Below are 26785 nucleotides of genomic sequence, written 5' to 3'. Positions count from 1 at the left end.
TAAGACATGCAAGCAGTGTCTGACAGGTTTAAAACTTTATTGTAAGATTATGTAAGACTTCTTATGGCAGCATGGGCAACTTGTTTTGTCTGCAAGAAAATAGATTGTTCTCAATCCCTAATGGAGCAAACTATGTCACAGATTGGTTAACATCAGAATTTAGAGTGCCATCTAATTAAACTCCCTCCCATCAGCAACGAAACCATAAGACAGTGTTGCTACTTTGCTCCAGCATTAGTTTATTTTCCACAGCAAATCTCAGACCAGTTTCTGATAATCTCATCCTGCAGGCAAAGCTCCCCTTTCTCTTCTTCCCTAAATCCAACCTACAAATGTAGGAACTGTGACAACCAGGATTAAAACCCTGGAATCAACAAAAACAAAACCCAAAATGTGCTAGCTGGTGCTCTATAAATGCCTAAAAAGCATTCAAAACAACTAGTGCAATAATCCTTCCTACTCAGTTCCTCACTTGTTTTGTTCATATGCTCTCAGGCATGATACATCTCTTCTACCAGAAGGCATAAAATAAAGTAGCACCTATTGAACAAGACATTGCTATTCTGTGATCTCCTCAAGCTTAAAGGGATCTTAAGTAGATTGGTACTTTAAGTAGCGAGTCATTACAACATGTGTCATTTCAGATGTTCCTCATTATTCAACACAACATAATGCTGTGTGAGTCATTAACCTCTGGGCACTGGTAACCTACTCTCAATGCTAAGCAGTCATGCTTGTTGCTCACGAACCCCCATGCTCTGTTGGGGAGAGACCTGGCTGAGATTTCAAGGTCCCTTTGGTCTTTTGTTTTGCAGATCAGTGGGGACCAAAAGATCTTCCTATAGACTAAAAGAGTTCTTGGCCTTTGGTCTTCTGAGTCACATTTCTGAGAAGATGCTGACCAAGTTACGTTAGAGGGGAGAAAACTTATTTTTAAAGTATGTATGCCTCTTAAGCCAGCAAGAGAAGCAACTCTTTAGGCTTCTCAGTTGAATTTTGCATTTAAATGCAAATTCAAACTAATACAAAAAAGTACTGCCACTACTGGAGCAAGATGCTGAAAGGAACTCTGTGCTATGATAATACTTGTCCTGTCTCACCATGTAGCAACTCCCAACAGACAGGGGGACCCTGCTGCCCCTGCTGAGAACAGCCAGAGCTGCCCTCGAGAGCAGGCAGGCATTCTAGGAGAAGGGAGTGAGATGCAGAGGCACGACCCCAACCTGGGCTTCAATGCAGCAGCAGCACAAAAGCCAAAAATACCACCTGGATCCCTCTGCCTCATCTTAACCCCTACTGGAGGTCTCTGCTTTTTTGAAGGCTATCAGAGTAGAAATTAAGGAGTCTGTGGTGGTTTAGGAACTTTTAATTTGATTTAAAAGAAATTCTGTTGCCATAGTAAAAATTGCTTTTCAGAAAGAATTGATCACAATCCAGAAGAGCTCCTCCCCACCAAGGAAACCTCTGCCCTTTGCCTGCCCATTCACAGCACTACTGCTATCCACGCTGGTTTTGTGAAGTGCTTTTAGAAATGCATAAACCCAAATTCTACCCTGATCTAATTTTTCATTCAAAATGAATTTAAAGCATGGTGACCATTCAGCTGTGCTATTCAAATGATTTTCATCTAATAACAGAAATCATTAAAAGAATCTTCCTAAGTAATAATAACCTGGGCCCAGGTTTTTACTATTCAGCCACTGGGACCTTAACATGCTGTCTGATCTTTAGTGGGCTAGTAAAAACCTGTAAGAAGTGGTTATTAATGTTATTACCAAGCTTTTAGGCTTTTTTCCCCCTCTTAGAGCATTTCTCATTTAAATTAAAGCATTCCTTGCAGCACTTTCTCCCACTGCCATGATGAAGCATGGCTGTCAATTCTGCCTCCAATGGAATAAACTGGGTAGTAAAACCATGCTTCAGTAAAAAAAGGAATATGTAGCTGGTTATTTTTTCCTTCATTTTGCTTTTTCTGGTCCAGACATTCTGTTAAAATCACAGTGACATATCATTCTTTTTTTCCCCCCACCTTTGTAACAAAGGCAAAACTCAAGACCCAGAGAAGAAGGATGGCTGTTTTGGGGGTGTGAGAGGGACCTTATAAACAAGCAGCTCTTATTTCTTTCTTCAGGCAGTATTACAGTCCCCATTGTTTCCCTACTGCTCATGTACTGATTTTCTCCTAAACAGCACAAACAGCCTGTAAGTACATCCTCCCTCCCAATACTTTCTTTTGTTAGAACCTTTCATTTCTATACAAGCATTAGATTATACATTTCCTGGCTTGCTGCACTCCATTAACACTCTGGTAACCACCCATTTTCCTGCTAGCCATTAAACACCACCTTTCATAATTGAGATTTAAAGGCTCGGGGCATGATAAACAGCTGAAGTTATAACTTTACAGCTGCCTCTTTAGAAGTGTGTAAATCTCCAGATTTGGATAGGCAAATCAGTTAATTAGACTTGCATTAAGCCACGAACTTTGTGGGTGCTCTGACAGCAGATGTCCTAAGCTGTGCTTTAAATAACAAGGTGAAAGCTCAGTCGCCCCGGGCCGGGCCAGAGGGAGGTGTCCCAGGCGGTGCCCAGGGAGCGGCAGCGCCGAGCGCAGCTGTGGCGGCTCGCGGGCCCATTCCAGCTGTGTTTGTGCTGGCTGCTTCCTGCACAGCTCCTGCACTTACACCAACATCAGGAGCGCCACTCCCGACTGGACACGCTCTACCTGCTGCCTCTGCTGCAGGCAGCCCTGGGCTTACCACCCCACGTTTTCTGCCTCTCAGCTCACGGGTTGCTCTCAAAGCAGGTCCCGTAAGTTTTGGGACTCAGCACAGCTTCCCCCTGCCCCTACCTGTGGCTGAGGACACTTCACGTGCATGACCCTGAGTCGCTGCTGGCCACTAAAAGTTCAGAACTGGTGACATTCGGAGCTCCAGCCATCAGTCTCGTTATGTGCGTGGGTAGTAAGAGGTTAACCTTCGGTCGTGAGGCCCAAGGGCCTGTGCTCCACCTCTGCACGAGTTATCTCTCCCTGTCGCTGCATTTAAAAATACTGTATGTAATTAACTGTTATCAGGTTGTTAAGCAGCGTGCTGAAGTGTGAACTTATCATTCAATTGTTTCCTTTATTTACAAAGCCTTGCCATTCTCTTAGGCAGCAGCCTGGGACAGGCTGTTGACTTGCTCAGATGAGAAGGGCTTGGCAACGCCAGATCCTGGGAGCAGAAGCAGATTCTGGAGAAGTGAGACACAGATGAGAATCTGCAAACACCCCCTCAAGATGTCCTGTAGAACAGCTGTGCTTGGAAGAGACATGCACACATGGTGCCACTACCAAATACATCACTCTGAGGTTGCTTTGAGACCTGAACCACTGAGCATGGAGGAAACACACAATACAGCTCCCAACTGCTTTATGGGCACAGGTGGAGTTTTTACTCATGTATATGGTATTAGATTTAATACCTATACATATACACAAATATGTTCATTCCCAGATGAAAACAACGTAACTGCTGACTTTCATACACATCTGAACTCAGTTCTTCCCTATGTAATTTGCTGGACATTGTTTCCTTAAGCAAATCTGGAAGTTAGAGGTCATCATGTTAGACCACAAGATGGGTGGACAGGACAACAGTACAAGATGCCACAGCCTCCACTGTCCTCTCTGAGTCCTTCAGCAAGGCCTAGGCTTGGATTCCTAGAGTCCATCACAATTTTTACCACTATCCCCTCCTAGCCTGGTAACTGTTCTCTTCTTCGCTCTCTTTGCCAGCAGCAGCAGCCCTGGCAGTGCCAGCCAGGTGTCCCAAATAACATGAGACATTTTCTTTCATGCATTCCTGGCCTGAGGCAGCACCATGCACTCACAGCATGATTTACTTGCATAGTCCCTGGGCATGCAGTATCCTTTGCTCTTTGGGAACTGGTGCAACCACCAATGTCCCTGATCTACATGCATCCCCCCTAACACTTCCAATAAATGGGATTTGTAGCTTCTAAACAAACTTCTGTGCCATCTGCGCACTGTGCTGCATGACAGACGACAAGATAAAATTTGCAACAGCAAAGACCTTAGAGCAAAACAACCTTTTAGAGAGAGCAAGTGCAAGCTGCTGTAACTGTTCTATCAGCTTAGTCATGTATCTAGAACAGAAGACATCAGGATTCTGAAGCTGAAAGAGGAGCACGCTGCTGAAGAAAGAAAAAAATGCTTTAACCAAAGCACTACATCTTTGGCAAAGAATGCCAATAGCTGGAAATTAGTGATACCTGAGAGACGTGGCAGCATAGCACTTGGAATACAGGGTGTGGGCAAACCAGCATTGAGACAGAGAGAGGCTTTGGACAGCACTACCTGGTATAGACTTCAATTTATTTTGAAAAGACACATACATCACGTATCAAGGGTGTGCAAAAAAGTCTTACATGCAGGACGTGATGCTGGCAGCAGCTTGAGCTGACATTACAATCAAAGAGGAATCCCCACCCACCCAGGAAGGCTGCTATGTGCCTTCAGTGAGCAACAAAGAAGCAACAGTGCTTCCGGATATGAACCTGGTAAGAACCTGGCCAAGATTCTAGACAGCATGTCTCAATTTGGCTGGGAGAAAAAAATTAAATAAAACCATCCTCTAACTTGAAATAATCTTTTACATAATGAACCAATCAATTATCTTTGCTCTAGTATGCTCAAATCAAGGGAATCATCATTGAAAATAACCAATTTATATAGCTCATTTAAAGCCACAGTAAGCTAGGCTGCTGATTCACTAATGAACAATAAAGGTCACTACTATAATATCTCTCCAAGTATTTTCAGATTGTGTAGTCTGATAGACTTGAAGTGGCAAGTTCATAAAAAACCCATCAAGATACTTTGCAGGGGGAAGTAAAGATGGAAAAACATCTGTGCTTTGCTTAGATACCAGACTGAGAAAAGGGAATAACTTTGATGCAATGAATAACTTTGTGCTCCAAACTCATCCAGCCCCAGCCACGACCTCTGGATATCAATGGAAGCATTTCAGTGATTTTTGGATTAGGCTTTTGTATAGAATTGTATCTGAAAGGGGAGGAGAGGGCAGGGGGAGAATGAAACATCTGTATCCTGGAATGAAATCAGGAAGTTAAGGCTTGACAGCCTTAGACAGCAAATAAATTGTACCTAGGGTACTAACTGTAGGTTGCTGAAATGCCTCACTTCAAGTGGAAACATTCCTTTTCGGTTGTATCTTCCAGGTATTCAGAGAAAAGCCTGACCAGAATGCTGCTAATTTATGTTTTACTTTTTGAGTGCCCATGGTCTAGAAAATGGTACATACGTGCAATTACGAAGAAAGAAGACATTCTGCCAAGATGAAGAACACACCTCTGCTCTGTGGACATTAGATCCATGATTATTAACAGTGTGGCAACTGGGGCAACAAAGTGGAGTGTATCCTAATCTGCAGCATTGTGTCTGGGACTATTACCAGAACCAGATGTTTCAGAGGAAGTTGCAATTCGTGGACAATTAATAGTTTGCAAAGGTCTTACAGCATAAAAGAACCTCTCCCTTCCTCCTCTGATGTTAACTCAAACAAAAGAAACTGTTGGTCTAGGCTTGGGTTTGCAGAAAGGCGAAGGTTTCAGAAACACAAAATACTTGACATTTCTGTACTTGCAGATGTTGATACCAAAAATCCTCAAACATGATAATATTTAACCTTGACAGACCTATTTGAAGCCCATAGGAAAAAAGCACAATAGAGTAGAGAGAGCCTGTGGTGAGTTGAGAAAGGTGTATTTTCCAAATCTCAATGTTAAATCTTTAATGCTGACTTGGGTTCCTCTTCAAAAAGAAAAAGATGTGTAATTCTGCTGCCAGTAAAATAGTATTTTCTTTAAAAACTTTGCAACATTTCAAAGATCCCACTTTTTAATGATAAAAAAGTAAAAGAGGGAAACATGTTATATCAAGCAGCTACAATATAACCCATTACTCAAGAATGTCATTACAGTTTCTAAAACAGAAAAGCACAAAGTAGCAATACCATTTTGAGGATGCAAAATTGTCTCTGCGGACTCAAGTCCCTTGAAAAACTTATAAAACTTGTGGTATAAACTAGTACGACTGAAAATGAAATATCTAAGGAGGAAAAGACTAGAGTTAAGGGTTCTGTATTGATTTTTTCCCCTCACGTTGGGATTAAAGTGATTTCAGCTGGGACCCAGAATTACAGATGTAATTATAATTTCCATTTATATTTTTAGACTGTGTACAAAGAAGTGTAATAATGGACAGCTGAACATTTTCTATTGTCCATTAAAAATGAAATGCTTCTGATGAAATCTCTGTAAGACCAAGCACCACTGCAGCAATAACAGAGCTTGTTTCAGATGTTTGGTGACGAGAGAGAAGGGAGAGTTGCCACCCCCTCATACAAAGAAATCAAACCAAAATGACATTAAGGTTGTTATTCCCCTCAATAATACTAAAGAGATTACAGGTTAAGATTAGCAACATCTCTTTTCAAAGAAAAAGTCAAATTAACATTAAATAACCTTTCCTGACATTATTTACAGGGTACATAACACAAAGGATTGCATTAAGCAGGCATTATTTAAAGCATGTAAGGTGTAGGGAGTGAAAAAGAGAAATTTCTCCAAGTACCACTGCCTGTCTGCCATCCTTCCTTCATTCTTTACAATGTCCATTTAAGCCCAGGTTTCCTGGAGGTCTCTGATAGTGAGGCAAATAACTGCTATTGAAAAGCAAATTGTATTCAAGGTAAAGCAGGTGCTTAAGTGCTCTGATGGATCTGGGCCTAAAAATTCAAGTTGTAAACCCCAACTCAATTTCAAATGACTAATTGAATTTGCCCTTTTTTTTTTTTTTTTAAATTCCCTTTCGCTTTAAACCGATCTGCTCTGTGCTTTCTGCTATGAGGCTGAGTCAGTACAGCAGCACAGCCCCACCACGCTGCTCCCGCCTGCCATTCCAGAGGGGCAAAGAGATCCACACAGAAATGCTCAAAAATGCTCAAACCCAGCACTGGTATGTTCAGGCAGCCTAAATTCAGCCTAATTCCCGAGCCAGTGAGAAACCCAGATGCCTTCAGAGACCCCTACAAAGCTAATTAGAAGACTACCAGAAGTCACAGTGAAGTCACATGGGTTTTCTGAGCACAGCTACTGGGATCCTCAAAGCTTTTAACTGATTCTGGAAATCTTTAATCGCTGAATGTACAGTTGTAAAGTGTGTTTGCTGTTTGAGCATCTTTGGAGGAAGGACTGTTAGCATCCTTTTTCCTACATGCTTTGTCCCAGCTATTGTGTTTGCTGGTTGAGCTCAGTTCAAGAGTGTATCACTATTATCTCCTTAAAAAAGCAAAACAAGGGGAGAAACTGTGGCCATACCATGCTTCTAAAAACACATTCTTTCTATGCTGAAGACAATTCAGTTCTCAGTAAACAAACATGCCTTTTCTTTAAAGCACAGGATCTCAGAGTGAACCAAAACACATAGCAAAAATGCCAAATGAGGGTCCAAAACCTGGTGACACATGGGTATATATACAGCACTAACTAGCCCCTAGATCCAAGTAAAAAGCCAGTCACAAGAATTTTCACTGTGAAATCATCCCGAGATTGCTTTTTCTTGCCAGATTTTGCCATGATCTACAACAGACTGCTCTCAAAGCATCTCCTTTCACCTGTAAAACAAGCCTATTTTTCTTCTTTAAATGAAGGAAAGCGCCAACTACTCAATATCCAAGGACCCCTGTTGGCTTGGGGTTTTGCTTGATAACCTGGGCTGGGTTTTGTTCACACATTTCCTGCCCTCTGGATGGAACTCTGACTGCCAATTTCCAAGGCACTGTCTCAGATTATCTAGTGCACAGATCCAATCTCCTTGCTGAATTACATCTGGGGTGGAACAAAAATGGCAGATAATTCACTTTCTATTAAAGTTAACACTCTCCTCCACTTGCTTCCCACATATGTTATACAGTAGACGTGTTTGCATGTTCTGCTCTATTTTTTCAGCTGTTGCAAGCACATAAGCTATCAATTACTCTATGCAGAGAGAAGATAGTGATTTGAGGAACAGCTTCCCGTTTATATAACTCCTCACCTCATCACTGCTCAAACATTTAAATGAATGCTTTTGGGCAAAAGACCTGAAGTACAGAGATTCCTTAGGTGCTCTCTCCCCTGCCATTTCCCCCCTCATTGAATGGTTAATCAGAGCAGCATAATTCTTTAAAACTAATATTTATTCAAACAGCTGCAGGATCCCATCTGCTCACACAGAACAGAGGACAGAAGCAGCGGAGGCCACAGCAATACCAGGCAGAACCAGCAGAAGTTGTGTCAATATCTCTATATCCAGACTAAGTTATGTTTGGCAGACAAAGATTTTGAGTACAGCAAAGACATTACCATTACCCTAAAGATGTGGTTTCTAGCATATGCATTATGGTATTTAATATATTTTCAAAATAAAGCTTGCTGAAAATCTGACTAGTGGCCTATGTGCTATTTAAGACCAACCACATGCCTACAAAGTTTTGCTGCTCTGTTTCTGGCATATTCATGACATCTTTACCCATGGAAAAGATGCTCAATAGCTCATTCAGATTTTTCCAAGTAAGCATCCGCAAATTAACAGTATCACTCTGCATCTTATGCTTTGTTTATGCCCTATTTGAAAGAACTGTTCCAGCAGAAAATTTTGCACAGGTGCTAAATGACAAAATCAGTGCTAATTTACATAACTATTAAATGCTAGAACAATGCAATCTTTTCCAAGCCTGGAAATGAGGGTAATGATTCTTAAGAAAGCAGGAATTAATCTTCTCTAACAGGGTAGAATAGGAGTTTTAGCTCTATGCTTGCTCTTAACAAAGTTAGTGGTCCATAACCACTAGTGATCTGAATGTTTGAAATTCTTCAACAACCTTGAATCACATTCATGTTTAAGGCCTACTTTTATTTCACTTATATTTGTGATAAGATTGGATAGGTTGAAGAAGAACATATAGAGCAGGAAAAGATATATTTCTTTTACTAGGATATCCAAAATCTGGAGAGAAACTGCTAACACTGGTGGGCAGAATTCTGGGGGAAAACAACAAGTAATCTAATCAGAGTTTGTCAAATTACTACCAGATTGACCCAGACAGCAAAGAAATCAAAGAATATGCTCCAACAGTGGCTGCATTTCAGTCTAAACTGACTGCAATCATTAGGAACATGTCCATGGATTGCAGTGGTTCTGGACCAGGCTCATACTAGCTTCTTGGAGTAAATTTCTGACTGTTCTCAAGCTGGATCAACACATCTAAAGCATGACTTTCTAAGGCATCATACTTGAAGAGCAACAAAGAAGCCTTCGGTGAATATGAGCAAAGACATTTGGACAAAATCCTCTAAAACTGAGCCTTTTCTCCTGATATGTTTAAGACTTCTGTGCAGAGAAATTAAATATGTCACCTACTCATGAAATGGAAGCAGTTTGGCTGCCAATTGTCTGAGCTGTGTTGAAACAGCTGCTCTAGCAACTGTTTTTACTATTAAATTCTTCAGCAACTCTCTTAATCCCAAATTAGATACCTCTTTCCTTTAATCACCAGTTTATATAAAAGCTCTTTCCTCGCAAGGCAGGGTTTCAGCAAGGATAACAAACAGAGGCAGGACTGCTCAGAGCGCTGCCCTCGTGCTTCTGCACTCCCCACATCTCCCCCACCCTGCTTCTCACTTCTCAGTGGGTGGCACACGGAGTGCTCACGACTCTGTCCCCTACATGTTTGTAAAAGAACACAGAACTAGATTTGAGGTCTTAGGATTTCACAGCTTGTCATTACCTTGCAGCATGCAATTAAGACTGTCCACATGCAATTCACTTTCCTACTTAATCATCATAATCTTTCCTCTTTTCTAAACATGTACATAAGAATACCTGTAACTGACTCTCTTTAAATGGCTTGCTATTAGAAGCTTGAAACTTGCCATTGTGACAGCAAACCATCATGTAGGGCTGTAATTTTGGTGGGCTTTTTCCTGGTTGTTCTTTTTTGTTTTCTTCTTTTTTCTGAGTCTGCTTTGCAAAGCAAAGACTGGATGGAGACAAAGGAATTGAGAACTAACATGGAGAACTAACTGCAGTCTGCCTCTGAGCAAAGGGTGCCACTGCAAAGCTGCTGTTTGCTCACAGGAACACAGCTGAGCAATGACACAATGTACAGGAGGTTCACGCACAAAAATGAGAGCTGCAGGAAGCTTGCTCAAAAGTTCCTAATCCAACATCCTCAAAAATAATACATATTTACACCTGATACTGTTGGCTTCCTACATTTTTCCTTTGTTAGGTGTTTTTAAAGCATGTTTGCTGACAGCCATCTTTCAGCTGCACCTCCAGACATGTTTATCAAGGGAAAGCTGAAACCAAGAACTGCAGCAGCAGAGTTGTCTCAATTTGCAATGCTCTTTCTCACCTTTGCAGCCTAGAGCCCACACTTTTTGATGAGTTCTGAATTACAACCCAGCATAAGCAGCAACATTTTTATTCCAAATATCCGTACCTACAAAGCAGCCAGCTGAGCTTCCCAGTCTGCTGGTCTCCTGAGCCATTTCAATATCCATCTTAACAATGCAATGGATGTATTTGCATTTTGGAGCACACATCTTATTCCCCAGGTTTCACTCAGCACATCACTCTGTTGATGCATTCTATGGGATATATGCTTTTGGTTTTTAATTTAATCTTCTTTCTAATTTGCATTCACTTATCTTTTTTCCACAGATCCTTCATCTCAACCTAACCATTTTGTACTGACACTTTATTCTTTCATTAATATTTTGTTCCCTAACATTTGTTTTGTTCTTTTACTCACTGGAGGCATAGTTAATACAGCTTTCTTTTCTGAGGCAATGTCTCCGCGACTTCATTAAATTTTATAATATTAATTCAAGCCCTTTTGTTCAAATGCAATATTTTCCTCCATCTCCCATATTTTTAAGCTGAATTTGGTGCCCTTAGTTTGAGTGGGAGATCCTTATGCCTGATTATACACTAGAATTCATACCAGATCCATGTTTTCTGTAAATGTGACACTTGAAAGTATTTTTATTTAGGCGGCATAGTATCTCCTTGCAAAAAGGCTAACTGCTTAGTTTCAAAATATTAATTGACTTTTAAACTATTCCATATTGCATTAACTGGCTTTTTGCTATGAGGAGTTGACTGACTTATTAGGAAAATTGACAAACCCCATCCCTGTCTGCAGCCTTCTACACTTCTTAAGTATTCTTCTGAGACATCTGGCTTTTAGTGTTGTTTTTTTTTTACAAGCAATGTCCCAGTTGTTACAGACATTTTCTTTAGTCAATTTTCTTTAGTTATTCCCATGGAAATTATAGAGGTGGCCTGCCAGCTGCAATCCATGATTTGATGTCACGAACCTTGACCTGTCTGACTTTCTAAAGTATACTTTTTCATTATTTAGACTTAATTTGCCTTGGATGGAGGCATCATGTTCATTTCAAGTGATATTTCTATTTTATTAGAAAGCTGGAGGTATGTTTTACAACTAAATCTCCTTCCTTTTCTATTCACCACAGAGATTTCTGAAATTGTGATCCTGTTTACAAATTTCTTTCCTCCTTTCAGTCAAGTCTTTAAAGACACAAGAATATTTTTTGAGAGGTCTGTAGTACACTGACACTTTTCCTACCTGCTCTGCTTTTAATGCCTGAGATTCTCCCTGTAGAAGGTATATATACAGGTTATTTATGAACTCTGCACATTTTTGGACAAATGTATTTTGACATCATATATGAAATAAAGTCTTCACACTTCACATATGGCACTGAGGTGATATTAGGTTCCATGGCACACCTGAGCAGAGGGATTGAAACTGAGGTGGAACAGAAGTTGCAAAAGAGCACTTCCAGCTCTCTGCTGTATGTATGTGTCACTAATCTGCTGTCCTGCTATAGTTTTGGGCTCTGGCCTTGAAGTAGAATGATCTCCCTGACACCAACTAGAACCTGGGTAGTTTTTACAGCTATCAGTTTTAGTATCTTCCAAAATTAAGAAAAGTTAATTTGCTAAATCTTAAAACTGTTTGAAATTGGATTTGAGCTAATCTTTTAATGAGCACATCAGCCTGGTTCCCAAGCTTGAGCTCTAGCATATAAGAATGATCTCTTTTTTTTTGCCTGTATTTCATCTTGGCTGGTTTATTGCAATGTATCTTGGAGGTCCTTGACCAGTATTTCCATTAAAACTGATTCTACGTTCACCTGCCAGTGCTTAAAATCCAACTAAAACCATACATATATTTCATTTATAATGAGATCACCACACTAGAAGATACAGACAGAGAAAATTTTGCTGCATTTTCAATAAGAGCACAGCTGTCAAGATAAAAATCATATTAAAAATATCCCTGAATTACTGATATCACTTTAGAGAATTAAAACAGAAGAGAAAGATAGTAATCAAATGTACTGGAGAATATACTGTTTGAATATTGTTTATTTTTCACATAACTAGGGTGATGAAGTCAGTTGGGCCATTCATTTTTGCACCCTCCTTATTTCCAATCCTGTTTAAGACACCAAATTATCAATTCTTCTTAGTTTTGAAGTTATGCCAGGGGAATATTAAAAAAAAATTCTTATGTCAAAAATTAAAAAGGACCATTTACAATTGGTTCTCAAATATTCCTCTTGACCATCTCCTCTTATTTTAATCAGTATAAGAAACGAGGGAGATACAGATTTTATTCAGCCACCTGGAACTGCACAGTATTTTCCCATCAACCTGCTCTTCACTGGTTTCCACCCCTTTGGAGGGAAAATCCTGGGCATGACTAAAAATATTGGGTATTCTATTACACACCAGAAGTTAACAGTCTCACCTTGTAGCTGTGTAATGTATGCCCAGCTGATGGCCAGAACCACGACTGCACTGCCGGGTCAGTGCTGTGCAACAAGCTGCTGTATGCCAAGGAGGAATGTAAATGAAGGACACAAAATAAGGAAGAGAACAGATTTTTTCCAACAAGTGATGGAATAGGTTAAATCAAAGTGGTTCCAAGCAAAAAAAAAAACAAAAACAAAAACAAAAAACCCAAAAAACTTGTGATTTAAATTAGCATGCAGGGAATTTTGATTTAAATAATTCATTTAAAACCTTGCTTTTTCATCTGTGGTCCTTGGCTAGTCAATTCCCAGAGGCTGGGAATGCTCTGACAAGTTGATTTACAGCTAATTATAGTCTGCACTAAAACTGTGATTTCTTTTTTGTTAACCAAGAGAATACACTATATACATATTTAAGTAATGTCAGTATATTAATTTCAGATTCTGCTAGACAATGGTGAATGATGAGTCTTATTTAATAGACAATTAACTTTTTCTCGTGATTTGTGTCAAGTTACTTTCTGATGATGTTTTCAGGATTCAATTAAATTACAGAAATCTTGCATTCTGAAATAAACTCAGTAAAATAAAGGCAAGAACACTCAAGTGCAAAAAGCAGCTAATGAAACATGCTAAGTAATCTATTTCTTCTGTTGGAGGAACCTTATCTGTTCATGACACAGATACTTCCAAAACTTTACTTTTGATTTGAAAGGCTCAAAATGTTTTTGACTCACCTCTAGAGGCTACCTCCTAAATTGACTGCATGGGTAGTCTGGCCCCTTGAGTCAATGCTGTTTTCATGCTCTACAGTGTGATACCTAAGTGCTCAATCTATTTAATTTATTGAAAGGGAGGTGAAAACATAACATAAATGATCTCTGCACAGAAATACTCAAGGGAAGGAATTTTGCAGGCTTGGCTCTTAAAATCTAGCAGAAAAAATATTTACCGTAGTATCTAGAAACTGAAATTGGGTAATGTCAGACTTAGGGGAAAAAAAAGGCATAATCTCTTTAAGCAGTAAAACAATTAACCTCCAAAGAATGTAATGAATTCTCCACAATGTGACATTCTAATTCCAGGTTAGATGGTTCTGTAAATACATTTACAAAAGTAATGGGATGGATCAAAATTGAAATTTAGTTTGAATGTGCTGCTTTCAGTTACTGCTTTAAGAAACGTCTTGGAAAATCCCAGCTCTACAGAGGTGGGGCAACTTAGAGGCATTTTAAAAGATTTTGTTCCATTATCAGTCTAGTAGAAGGGTGAGACATAAGAGATGTAAAATCCAACACCATTCTATCAGAAGCCAAACTATTTCCTGGTTACACCTTATAAATGGTTTTCACCCTATTAGCTTTTGCCACACAATGCTGCTAATACTTCTAACACCAATCACCTATTATTTTACCCCATGTGGTCTTGCTACAATGCATCTTTAACAGTTCTAATTCTCCAAAATATCTGGTCTTTTTGCAAGGTCATAATTTGAAACTTGTTTCTAGTTCAATTCCTCTCTCAACAATGTTATCTCTATTCCTTGGCCCTTCTAAGTCAGCACACCTTATCTCAGAGTTTGCATACCAATGTATAAGACTCTGAGAGCTTTCAGTCAGATTTTGAGAATCCTTTACAAATCCATTTCTCACATCATGCAAGTTGCATGGTCAACTTGAGAAGCTTCCAGCAGGGGAAAACTACCCATTGCCACTGTATGGCAAGGCTGGTTTCTTAATTCATTTCCAAGCTTCCCAGCTTCAGGATGCATGTTACATTTAAGACAAGACTTGTGAGCAAATTACCAGTTTGCTCTCAGCAGTCTTGTCCCAGCCACAGCAATACAGCTGAACCCACCTACAAAGCCTGAACTCATTTTTCCATGCTAGCAATTATTTTCTAATTCTCTCACAGCCTTTCTGGCTCCCTGCCTTTTCTTGACATAAATGTGTTCTTCAATAATACGAGAATTCCAGAGAAAGTCTGAAGTACTACATTTCCATTGGAATCAGCACTTCTTATTGGAAAGATGGCTGAGCTTTCTAATCCACACTCATCTTGTCAACCAGTGTGCCGTCCCAGTGTCTGTCAGTCTGCTTTTGGCTACAGCCAGCTTTTCCACCACCACAGAAAAGAACGTGTCCTTGAACACGAAGCTTCTCCAAACAAGGCTGCCATTAGCAAGACTGTGATTTACATTAAGACAGACTTCCATAAAAGCAAGCTCAAAAATAGAACTATGAACAAACAGAGCAGCTTCGGCTTCGTATATGCTCCATAGCTCCATCAGGAAAATATTCTGAATTACACCAAGAAAGTACGCATTAAAAATAGTTTAAAAGATACAAATGTTTTTCTGGCTCCCACAACCTTGCCCCGCTCTTCTTCCCAAAGAAGAGTCTAAAATATGTAAGAATCAAGCGATTCTCCTCCTATGCAGGAGAATTTAACATCGCTTAATACTACTACTCAGCACTACTTAGCAATAGCCTGAGGGCAACACGTAAGTATTGAGTGCAAAGAACTGTATCTCTCTTGCAAAGCCTCCCATTTCTGTCTCTCCCACTTTGCTGCTTTTCTGCAGACAGAACAGCACAATGCAGGGAGAGATGAAGACCTGCCACTCTGCTGCCACAGCCACTTATCATTTAATTCAGATGTTTGCTTCTGTAGACATTTCCAAAGTAAGCCTACAGGCTGGCATTATTTTACGCAGAAACTTAACTATGTAGCTCAGCTTACCACTCCTCAGACCAGTCAGATACAAAGCCTTTCTCCAAAAGCTGCTGCCTCCCGTTTCCCCATTTAATTAGATATGTAACCTTACACAGGAACAGATCCTCCACTCAAAGGAAAAAAGGACATCACTGACTTCAGTGAGACCAGGACAGTAATTTGCTGCTGCACCTACTGGAAAGACAAGCGCACTTGACAGCTGAATTCCTCAAACAGCGTTAATACAGACTTGTATCACCTGAATTTGGCCCATAATATCTGGACTTAAATTAGCAGCTTCAGAGAAAAACAGGAAAAAAAAAAAAAAAAAAAAAAAAAAAAAAAAAAAGCAAAGACACAATGATGCTTCAAAGCTTAGAATTTTTCAAGCCAGCAGCAGGTATGTTCAGATCTGACTTCATGCAGGATGCACACCTTTGCAAAGGAATGGGACAGTGTCTTAGGGGCATCAAACACTGATAAAGATTTTACTAGGTGAACATTCCTCCTTCTTGTCCAGTGGGGAGGAAGACCAAAGCTCTTTTACTTAATTTGTCCATGCCAACACACACTGGCATGAGTCCTGGTGGCTTTCAGGTAAGCAGAACAGTTTCACTGTGTAGGTCTTAGCTACTCTTGACACAGCACAGATCCCCTCCTTCCTCCCCATCCTGTGAAACTGGCTGCAGTCCAAGCGCTTTCCTCGTCTTCCTTGTGTGTGCCACACCAGAGCAGCAGGCAAAGGTCATATCCTCCTGGACTCAACGTAATATTGCAACAGGAATTTGTTTCCCAGCATCTACAGCCCTCTTCTGAAGCCTCTGTAAGTATCTCTTATTAAACTGGGCTTAAATGGCTAAGTATGCAGACTGCTCCATATGGCATCTGTACCAATGCGGCTCAGAGGCCTCACCACAGTGAGGACAGCACAAAAGAAGGGGACCCAAGGGCAGGAAACTGTGAACTAATACTAAAATGCTTGAGAGAAGAAAGCTACTCTTTTGAGGAAATACTACCTCTTCATTTCTTTCTTCATTCCAGTTCCTTTCTCTTAATTTCTTTTCCTTTAAGAATGCTGCTTATTACAGTAGTTTTCATGGATCCTCCACTGCTGAGAATTGGTTGGCAAATGGGTGGTTTTTACCTGGATTCCTCTATACTCCTGGGCAGTCAGCCATGAGAACAAAAGAAATCACTCATTTCCATTAGTGGCTGGCAATGAGACTGCATCCCCTTCATCTGGATTTAGACTTCACTGTACAATCTAGTCATTTGTGACTGCCAGGGCTTAATTACTGCAGTAACATGAAACTGCAAAACTTACAAAACTGAAGTATAAAAAGCAGCAGCTGATTGCTGAATTGTGGGCACACCCAAGGGTGTGTGATATCCCAAGGCTCTGCTCCTGCCAGGGTGGAAATCCTCTGGAGACCCAGTTTGGCTTGCGTGCAGCAGCGTTTGGGCTGGGAAGCACAAACAGCTCTGCTGAAGTGCAGGTCTTCTCACTCTCCAGCATAATCTCCTTAGGCACAGAGAGACAGGAGGCTTTCACAGTGATCTTCAGAAGCTTAGGGACTATTTGGATGACTTTCTAAATGGAGAGCTCCCACCAGTTAAATACTCAAAGCTGTTCTAAGAGTGAGAGTTGTGTCTCCAGCAATTAAATGGAGGTTCAGGGAACAATACTGTACAATTCATGATCTTATTCAGATAAATCTACTTTTAAAAAAACCCCAAAAAACCAAAACCCAAAAACCAACCAACCAAACGCCACAAAAACACAGGTTGTAGAGATGAGCAGTATATACACCTAGGCAACATGCTGAGGATGCAGCAGTTTGGAAAGGAACAGGACAGAAGGGATGCAGGGAACACTTACTACATAAATCAAGAGCATGTCTACATCTGCACTGTAGTGCCCACGTCTGGTCATTCTCCCTTGAAAGGAATACTAGGGAAATCAAAACAATTCTGGCTTATGGAAGCTACTTCACTGAGAAATTTTCCATTTACAACATTTGAAAAAATATGGTTAACTTTCTTAAAGGGAAAATGAATAAAAGAAGACAAGATATACAAATATAAAAATTGCTGTAGAGAGTTACACTGGGCACCAATTATGAATTTACTTTCTTGTAATCCACAATGAAGTACTCAACAAAATGGAAGTTCAAAATAAATAAAAAAGGAGAGTGCAAAATTAAAATACACCTAACATGCAAAAACCACTGCTAGAAATGTGACAGGGAAACATGATGCTAGAGGACTGTAAAAAAAGATAGCTATTTACCCAGAAGATTAAATACCCACAGTCAGCCAGGAAATACATGCAAGACACACTGTTGGAAAGCAGGCCTCTGTCAGAAAAGCCAGTTACTGCACAGGATGCATCTCCAAGAAAAAATGGCTGACAAATATAATTTGAAGTCAGGAAGTAAACTGCAGACACATCCTTTGGTTTAGAAATCACATACATTAAAAATACCTACAGACATCCAACAGTGCCTTGTGAAACAGTCTTTATAGTCTGGTTAGCAAAAGTAAAATAGTCTTTGTATTTTCATCTGGAATTGTACACAGCATTACATATTTATCAATCAATCTTTCAGTGTTCACCTTTGAATGTAAATAGCTGAGTAGAAAAAGAAGCAGCAAAAAGAAACAATTCACTGATTTCCGAAATGCCAGCATGACTTCACAGCAAAAAAAATCTTATTGTTTACAGATGCCTATTTTTGCTTTGCTTTTACAAATCAGCCTGACTGTAGATCCAAGAAGTGAATTGGACCATGCCTCTTAGGACTTGTCCAGCCCACTAATTCTAAAGGGGGAATATTTTTCTGTTTTTGTTTTCTTCTCCCTGCTTCCCACTATCTCTTTTAGCATCCTCTCACTCCCCTTTCTGGCTTGATTTGTGTTACACTCTGCTATTAGAACTCCCATAGAAATGGGGCTGAAATCTCTGAAATGCTTCCTTTTTGTTATGCCCCACTGGTTTCAGACTAGAATTACTCTTCATTCAGTTGATAAGGATTAAAAATTAAAAAAAGCCCTCAGAGAATTCACTCACATTTCCAGAGCACTCAGTAAAAGCACAGAGATGTTCTCATGGAATAGACTGCAGTCAGACAGCCCTTGTAGCAACAAGGGACTTCAGTAGTTGGGGCTGCTGTAGTGGAAGCTTTCCACAGCAACGTTCTGTCAATGCCAGCTGGGATTATATCACTACAAACTCAGTCATTTATGCCCTGCTATGACCTGTTATAACTCTTGCAGAGCCAGCTCCCTCAATGTCATGTTCCCTACCTGTGGATCATGACTCTTGCTGATGTGTTCAATGAGAGACCTGTTTTTTAAAAATTCAAAAGTCCAAATTAATAGTACAGGTATAAAATGGCAGTAAATCAGCAGCAAAATGTGACAAGACAGAAGTGCAGAATAATCTCTCATGTTAGAGCTGGACATCAGCTGTGGGCTGCCTTCCCTCCCCATTGGAAGGAGGCTTGCAGCTGTACCTGGGTAAGGATGCATACTGCCTTTCCACCCCCTCGAAGTGCAGATTGTAGGAGCTTCCATCTGGACCTTTTCCAGGCACCTGTGGAGAGAAGAGTAATTAGAGATGAAGATCAATTATGCAGCCCAGCTACTAACAATGCATCTCAAAACGATAAGCAGAGAACACATGATGCTGCAACATGCCAAAATCAACAAAAGAAAGGCAGGGGCTCAAAGAAGCTTCAAATCCCATATATAATCTTATCACTGCTAACAAGAAAGGCTTCTGTATCAAAGAAGTGTTTAGAGCAGGTACAATCTTCAGCACCTTTCCCTCATCTGCCTACTAGCTGGGATACTCTCTCTCCTTCCCTGGCTGGCCTTTCTCCTGGAATTCAGTAACATGAGGACATCATCTAACTAAGTACACCCCTTCCTATTACAGTGGCATAACTACTGAATCAAAGCTAACATCTTAGTACCAAGTCTGCTTTTTTCCCCCTCCACTAGCTTGTTTTGCTTAAGCACAAAATATGATACAAACAGGTTTTCTTTCATTCTTAACAGGAATCCAGAAACTTTCCCTAACGCCACTGCAAAGCTCAGTATCCAGCTGGGAGTTAAGTGCATTTATGATGCTCTGGTACCATTTCAAAAGTGCAGTGTGAGTGCACTCAGTGAAAATGCCAGCACTACTTGGTTTGTGCTCAAGATGGCAACCGGCATTGGCTGGGAGCACAATTCTATCAGGAAGGCTCCAACTGGGTACCAAACGGTGAACTTCAATGCTTTTAGCACACAGGAGCTCTCCCAATTTCACTCAATGCCTGCTGATGGCCCAAAGTGTTAAGAGCCTTGTTAAAATGGAGCTATTAGTCTTTTCTTCCATAAATGGAGGAGGCTCTGACTGCCTTCAGTGTTTCCTGCATTAGTATGTATTCCTATTCCGGTGCTGCTAGAATCAGCAGTTTTACAAAGCAATATACTAAGAGGCCATTTAAAATCCCCTTCCCCTTTTACAGATTAATAGCAGAAAGGAAGATTTAATGCCTTTTCAAACATTTTTAACAATTCATTAAAAAGAAAGTAATAAATCACATCAAGCTTTTGGCAAATGCCCGATTAGAAAAAAGAGAAAACAAAAATCAACATGTTTTTTGCATTTTACAGGTTAAAGTACATTTCTGGAAGTCCTGTAACTTATGCACAATACACCATTTTCACTGAACAGATGTATAAACCACTGCAATGAGAAAAGTTGTGCATTCAGGTGTATTAAGTGTTATCTACCTTTACAAAGCATTTCCGTGTACATTACATCAACTGAGTCCTATGCAAAGAGAGGCAGTATCATTTGGAGCTACTAGGCAGGCTTAGAAATTATTCCAGATGAATTTTGTTATGCACCTTGGCACTCATCAAACATCCAAGATACTTGTAAATGAAAAAAATTATTTAGCACAGGCCTCTTGCAAGCTTCCTTTATCTCATTCAAAACAGAAAGGCATCCTCACAGAACTGTTTGTCACAAGAAGAAAACCACCTCTGATTTGAAATGACCCATGCTTAGCAGCACCTGACTTTGGATGAACAAAAAATAACAATAATCGCCCTGCATTTCAAAAAGAGGGCAGTAGGCTAAAGGGCTCATTCATTGATTCTTTTCCACCAGAAAAAGTAACATGCAGAGAGACTTTATAGAGTCACTTAGGTGAAGAGTTACAGCCACTTTGGCTGTTTTTATACTGCTAATTTCATCAGTTTTATAATTTCCCTTAAGTTCCCAAGTACACTGGTAAGAGAAGACCCTCTAGATTTCTCCCGTTTTATGAAGACAAATGAGGAGGAAAAAACAAATGTGTAATCTGGTCTCTCACCATAAAAACATGTAGTTTTTGTTGTCTACCTGAGCAGCTGTATATAGGTTATTAATTACATGCATGAGTCTGGTAGTGGTGTGACTTTCCTGCACTCTCACACCTAAAGGGAGTAACAGCAGCCAGGCAATGTGAAAAACCACAAACACTCAGAATTGTGCCAGAACCAAGCAGTAATCTCAAAACTTATACCAACCACAAAAGTAAAAAATATTTACATCACAAGGCCTTTTTTCAGCCTGAAAACACCCCTTTTTTGATGATTTCCTGCAGACCAAATAGAAGGCAATAGCCCCTGCCAGGTCTGTTTGTATATATGATTTGAGAGACAGTTACCATAGAAACACCCTGGTGGCGGATACACAATTTTGCTAATTTGGATCCATCGAGCGGCTGAGTCTCCACACCCTATATAAAACCCCCAATGCACTGGAAAAGCATGCTCTGGCTCTGCACAGCTAATTAAAGGCTCAGCCATTCCTTCTGATTTTCCTTCTCCATCTGTCCATGCGACAGTAAAAGCGTATCATCACTCAGCCTGGAGTGCCAAAATGGTGCCTGGAATAAAATACTACCCTGATGAAAAGAGAAAATGTGAAAATAGAAACACCTCCTTAGTAGAAGTTATTTATGTTTCAGAAAGAGTAAAAGCAAAGGGTTCCTTTGCTGCCTTCCACAACAAACTAAGCTAAAAATCAGTGTGAAATGTACTAATTAGGAAGATCAAAATATTTCAAGTTCTCCTCCTTTCCTAAAACAGGACATATGCAGCTGGCCCTCAAACTAGGTGTGGAATTTTTAACACAGTTAATAAGCACAACATATTTAGGTGAAGAAACAATAATCTTAATGAATCAGGATTAAAACCTGGAAGTCCTGTCAAAACCAAATGGGTGGTGACCACAAGGTGACCAGCAAGGGAGCTGACAGAAGGTGCAGTGCTCAGATGAGTCCTTACAGATGTAGCTAGAAGAGCTTAGGAGACCAACACTCCAATCAATAGAGAACACAACAGCAGGTGAAATACACATTTCACAAATGTATGGTAACTCACAACAGAAAAAATTATTCAAAATATACTCCTGTATTTTTAGGGTTTAAATTAACAACATCAACTAAAATAAGTGGCATCATTATGAACAGTTCATCTCTTAAGAGCGGCCTCAACTAACAAGCAAAACATGAATATGCAAAAATAACGGGCAGAGATAAACACAGAAACAGCCATCATCCTATCAGTGCAATTAAAAGAGCAGCATGTTTAAATCGAGGAAAGAAAACACTATCTTTATCAAAAAACAACAGCAAACAATCCATGAAATGTAACTGTTGCAAAGTATTGGTTTGACCAAGACCTTTGTGGAATGTAAAACTAATAAACAGGACACTAATATGAATCAAACCAACTAACATCTGGTTAGCAAGAGACAGTAAAGCCTTTGGCAGGTGGAAGAAAGGCACGACCTGAGAGCTGAATGGGAGAGCAGAACCTCTGTACCAGCAGGCTGTTCTCCTAATTGTCCCTTTGGGAATCCCAGCCACAGCAGTGGCCACACTCAGAGACAAGATAGCAGAAAAACTGGCAAGACACTGTCTCCATGTAACTCAATGCCTTCAAGGTCAGGATTTTCTGTGTGCCAGAGAGGTGTTTTTTACACATGGCAAGTCAATGTTTCTGTTGTTTAAGTCTCTCTTTTTAGAAGCAATAATTTTCACTAGCTAACAAGATTTCTGTGATAGAAAGGTATCTCCAGAAAATATCCCCTGCATCCTTAACTAAACCCCTGCTAGTTCCCAGCAGAAGAACCAGGTTGGTAGAAGTGTAGAACTGAAGGACAGCATAGATAAAGTCAGAAACAAATATCTTAGAGTGTTCAACCACCTGCAAATAAATTTTAAGCTATAAATAGAGTAAATAGAGTATACCTGTGAGCAGGTGCCTTGAGTAAGTCTGGAATTTGCCTACAGGAGAATCCTGCTGTTTCAGAATAACAATTCTTTAAGGGAAGAGAAAGGATTTATTTAATCCTGAAGCTCCTGACAATCTTGAAAACTGTACAGAAAAGTGCATGAGACTGTTTTTTCCCTGGGAGATCATGCATTTCATTCAGCCTCACCTGCCTTATACTGCCTTCCTCTTGGAGCATTTGCTAAAGGTACAATTCTAGCTGCTAGCAGGAAAGCCTCCCTTGCTCTTTCCTTATGGGTCAAGGTATTAGGGGTTGGACAGATGCTGTGGTACAAAAAATAACAACTATAGCAATCCTTTTTGAAGTTTAAGCTACATGAAACCAGAACTGATTTTTCTTGTGCATCCACACAGCTCAAACTGTGTGAGAGCTCCCACACTGCAAATAGAAATCAGCAACAACTCCTTGCCCCTACCAGCAGAATTCAGCAGGACAGTATGCTTTTGCCTGGGGCTCTACTTCTTCTCACAGATTGCCACCTGACTCCCTGCTCAAGGTCCATCCTGAGTGAAGACTCAAGACCATGGATACTTCTTATAAGGAAAATAAATGAGGCAGAGACATTTTCAGGTTGGCTGTCTCATAAAGTTGCAGTTACTGTTCCCTGCAAGTATTTAGACTTGCTTACAGAAAACTTCATCATTATTGCAGAGGTCGGTTAGTTAAAAAAATTCTTTCAAAACTTCTAAATCAGCTACTCTTCTGTTCAGAGTCAAAAGTTTCCCACCGTTAAAAAAGAATCATATACAGTAGATGTTAAATTCAGGATTACTAATTCTTCACTCCTATGCCAAGCATTGCTGTCCTTTTATTATTTAGCCCTTTTTTTCCTGACTTGTGAACCATAAACTTCCTCCAAACATTTAAATTACCATTAAGATCAGAATAAAAATTTGGACAATGTGCTGCCCACGAGGTAAGTAGCAATAATGTAACCTCCTCAAGGTTGATGAGATTTTAGCTACATGTTTGTGAATCCAGGGCAAAACACTGCTGACTCCACTTGAGCTACACCTGACTGATTTAAAATTATGGGAGATCAGAAAAAGCTTATGAAGATAGGAGTCCTGGCACTCCTAACTTTTTCACTTATTTACTGTGTATGCTCAGAAAAGTCACTTGAGCTTGTGCACTGTGGTTTTCTGCCCATAAGAATGGCAGGATTCTTATTTTATACAAGTGACATGCACTGTAAAACAGGAGACAGCCCAGGAAGGCTGCAGAGTGAAGCTTCTTGCTCTGCCATCAATCCAAGTGCTTTGAAAACGCCACCCAGTTCTGCTTTTAGCCTGAAAGTCTGTGTATAAACATGACACATAGGACTGCTGCATTGCTTAGTGCATTTTTCAATAGTCTTGTGATCATCTGCTAAAGGACTTGATTCAGATGCTGGTTTGACCTCTGTTCTCAAAGCTCTTCTTTTGTCTGTGAGCGTTTCTAATCACATGGGTTGAGATTCAGCATGCCAAAAAGAGCTGTGGTATAACGGAATTTGCCCTTTAACCTTCAGGTCTCCCCTCTGCTGAGACACAGTTGGTTTTTGTTTTCAATTAAGTGAAAACTGAAGAAAAATGGAGAGGTAGAAATGGATTTATTCCCCACCCTGGTCTCAATGTTTCATACACAGGTGAAGCATCAAAATTAACCCACTTATTTTTTGCATTTCAACTCTACCTGGTTCTGGGAACTGCAAGTGAAATTTAGGAGCACAATTTGACTTGCTAACAGTTTCTTTAGCTGCTGAAACAGAAGCAGGTGATGCAAGGCCATGAACTGGATGGTCCATGTGAAATGGTGGAAATTGATTGAAGGGGTCTTCTTAATTCCTCACTGCTGTGATATCCTCATTACCCAACCCTTGGAGAGCCCCAGCATTTCTACAGAAAGCATGGTATCTTCCATCCAGTTTTTTCAATGTTTTGCATCAAAAGGTAAAGATTAAAAATTCTACCACTGTCTACAATTCAAAAGAATTTTTCTGATGTTTTCCATACATACACAAAGAGGGATATATTTTGCTTTCCCAGTTTTGCAATGAAAGTTGAAACAGTGATTTTGCGTTATTATAACACTCATCATTTCTCCCTCTAATTTAGATGGTTTTTAATAAAGCTCCATTGATTCCTCTGAAAGAAATCCCTCCTGGCAAAAGCAGAACACACACGCTGATTGCTAAATATGCAGCAATTATCATATTCAGCGGCGCACTTTAATATCTTATTTATAGATGTATCTATCTATAATTTGCTTTAATTAAGTTGCATTGATTTTAATGGCAGAAGTAGTCCTCAAAGAGGAGTCTAATGTTCTGTGAGCCCATTGGTACTGCTTTACCATTGTTTGGATATAAGACAGCACCTTTAATACTTCTTTTTGATAATCTTAGTTGTGCTTTTCTTCTTGGCTGCAATGGCAAGCCAAGATGATGTTCCACAGGAACTCTTAAAATCACCTCCACCACTGAAGAGAAAAAGCACTTTCAACTTCCCTGTTACAAATTTGTTTGTTACAAACAAACTTATTCCCAAGAATAAGGAAGGAAGCAGTATCTTCCCAGCAGATCCTGAGACACCTTGTTTTTCTGTTCCTGCTCCATTTTACAGATATCTCAGGACTACAATTGGCAGAGGTTTTCAAATCATGGTCCAATGTCTTCAAGTTTGTTTTGGGCAGTGTGGGAAATGAACTCTTTTAGGTTGTGTCAACAGAAAATAACAGGTTAAATATTTTGGAAAGGCGAATCAATGGATGGCTACAGATGCCTGTTCATGGCCCAATCACCAAGTCATGACCTCGCAGTCTCCTAAAGTTCTGCTCTCTGGGCTCAGTCCCAGGGAATGTTGTGCTTTCTTTTTGTTAAGCACACACTTACTTTAAGCATTTTATACTCATCTGGTTTTGTGATTATTCCAAAGAACACTTGATGCTATTAGAACTGTGACTGAGTTGGTCAAAAAATGTCTTGGAAGAACAAAAGCAAGGTATTGCTCACTAGGAGAATCACACAGCCTTACTTTCTGCTGGGTGCCACCACATACCCTGGCCATGATTCAGGAAAGCATGCTAAATACTGAGAGGGGTTTTGTTTTAATTTCAATAGCATCTGATTCCTCTTGGAGGCATTCCCAAAGCTAACATACACCTGCATCCCTCGGTGCCTCTATCTCCTTTTTGAGCAAAAATACACAGGAAAAACATTTATCTGTCTGTATCCTGAACATGTCTTCACACATTTGAATACAGCATTCCAATGATGACAATTTTGGCATCTTCATCTCTCAAGTAAATCTGTAAGATATTACTGGTTCATATCAACTGAGACTCTATCTCAGAGATTACCAAGGTAGCTTTATAACATTACTTAAGCAGATATTAATATATCAGTCCCTGTTAGTAATTTTTTTCCAAGTAAAAAGTAAGTGTTGGCTTTTTAAATCACTGCATTTTGGAATATATCAGCACTAATTTTATAAAAATTGTTCATGTTAAAAATGCAAGGGCATGATCTCAAAGAAAAAGCACCAAAGTAGCTATGCAAGTACATTTTCAGTTTCTGGTCATCATTTTTCATTCACTGATTATCACTTAAGTGTTGATTAATAGTTATGTTCATGCTGTTAGAATGCATTTCCCTTGGATGAGAAAAACACCCTTGTCCAAAGGGAAAAAGAGATAGTAATCAAACCAACCTTCCTCTTCCCTATAAGAAACACAGACACACACTCCAGAGTCACTGATGATCTTGGTTTTGCAGTTGAATAGGTTTGAAGATTTTCACTTGGAAAATCAGCTGTATGCAATCAGAACACT

General features: G+C 39.9%; 1 protein-coding gene across 16 annotated transcripts in view; it reads right to left on the bottom strand.

Annotated features, from left to right (window-relative positions):
* Positions 1–26785, bottom strand: part of PARD3B (par-3 family cell polarity regulator beta) — a 394367-nt gene that overhangs the window by 11395 nt on the left and 356187 nt on the right. For all 16 annotated transcript variants that reach the window (XM_085585197.1, XM_085585191.1, XM_085585194.1 and 13 more), the window contains one exon: positions 19149–19228. In XM_085585197.1, coding sequence (XP_085441323.1) covers positions 19149–19228 — 80 coding nt within the window. The remainder of the gene's footprint in view (positions 1–19148; positions 19229–26785) is intronic.

The sequence above is a fragment of the Lonchura striata genome, chromosome 7, assembly GCF_050655825.1.
Source record: "Lonchura striata isolate lonStrDom1 chromosome 7, ASM5065582v1, whole genome shotgun sequence".
NCBI classification, from domain to species: domain Eukaryota; kingdom Metazoa; phylum Chordata; class Aves; order Passeriformes; family Estrildidae; genus Lonchura; species Lonchura striata.
Note: the sequence above shows the minus strand (reverse complement) of the source record. Positions and strands in the feature narration are given on the sequence as shown.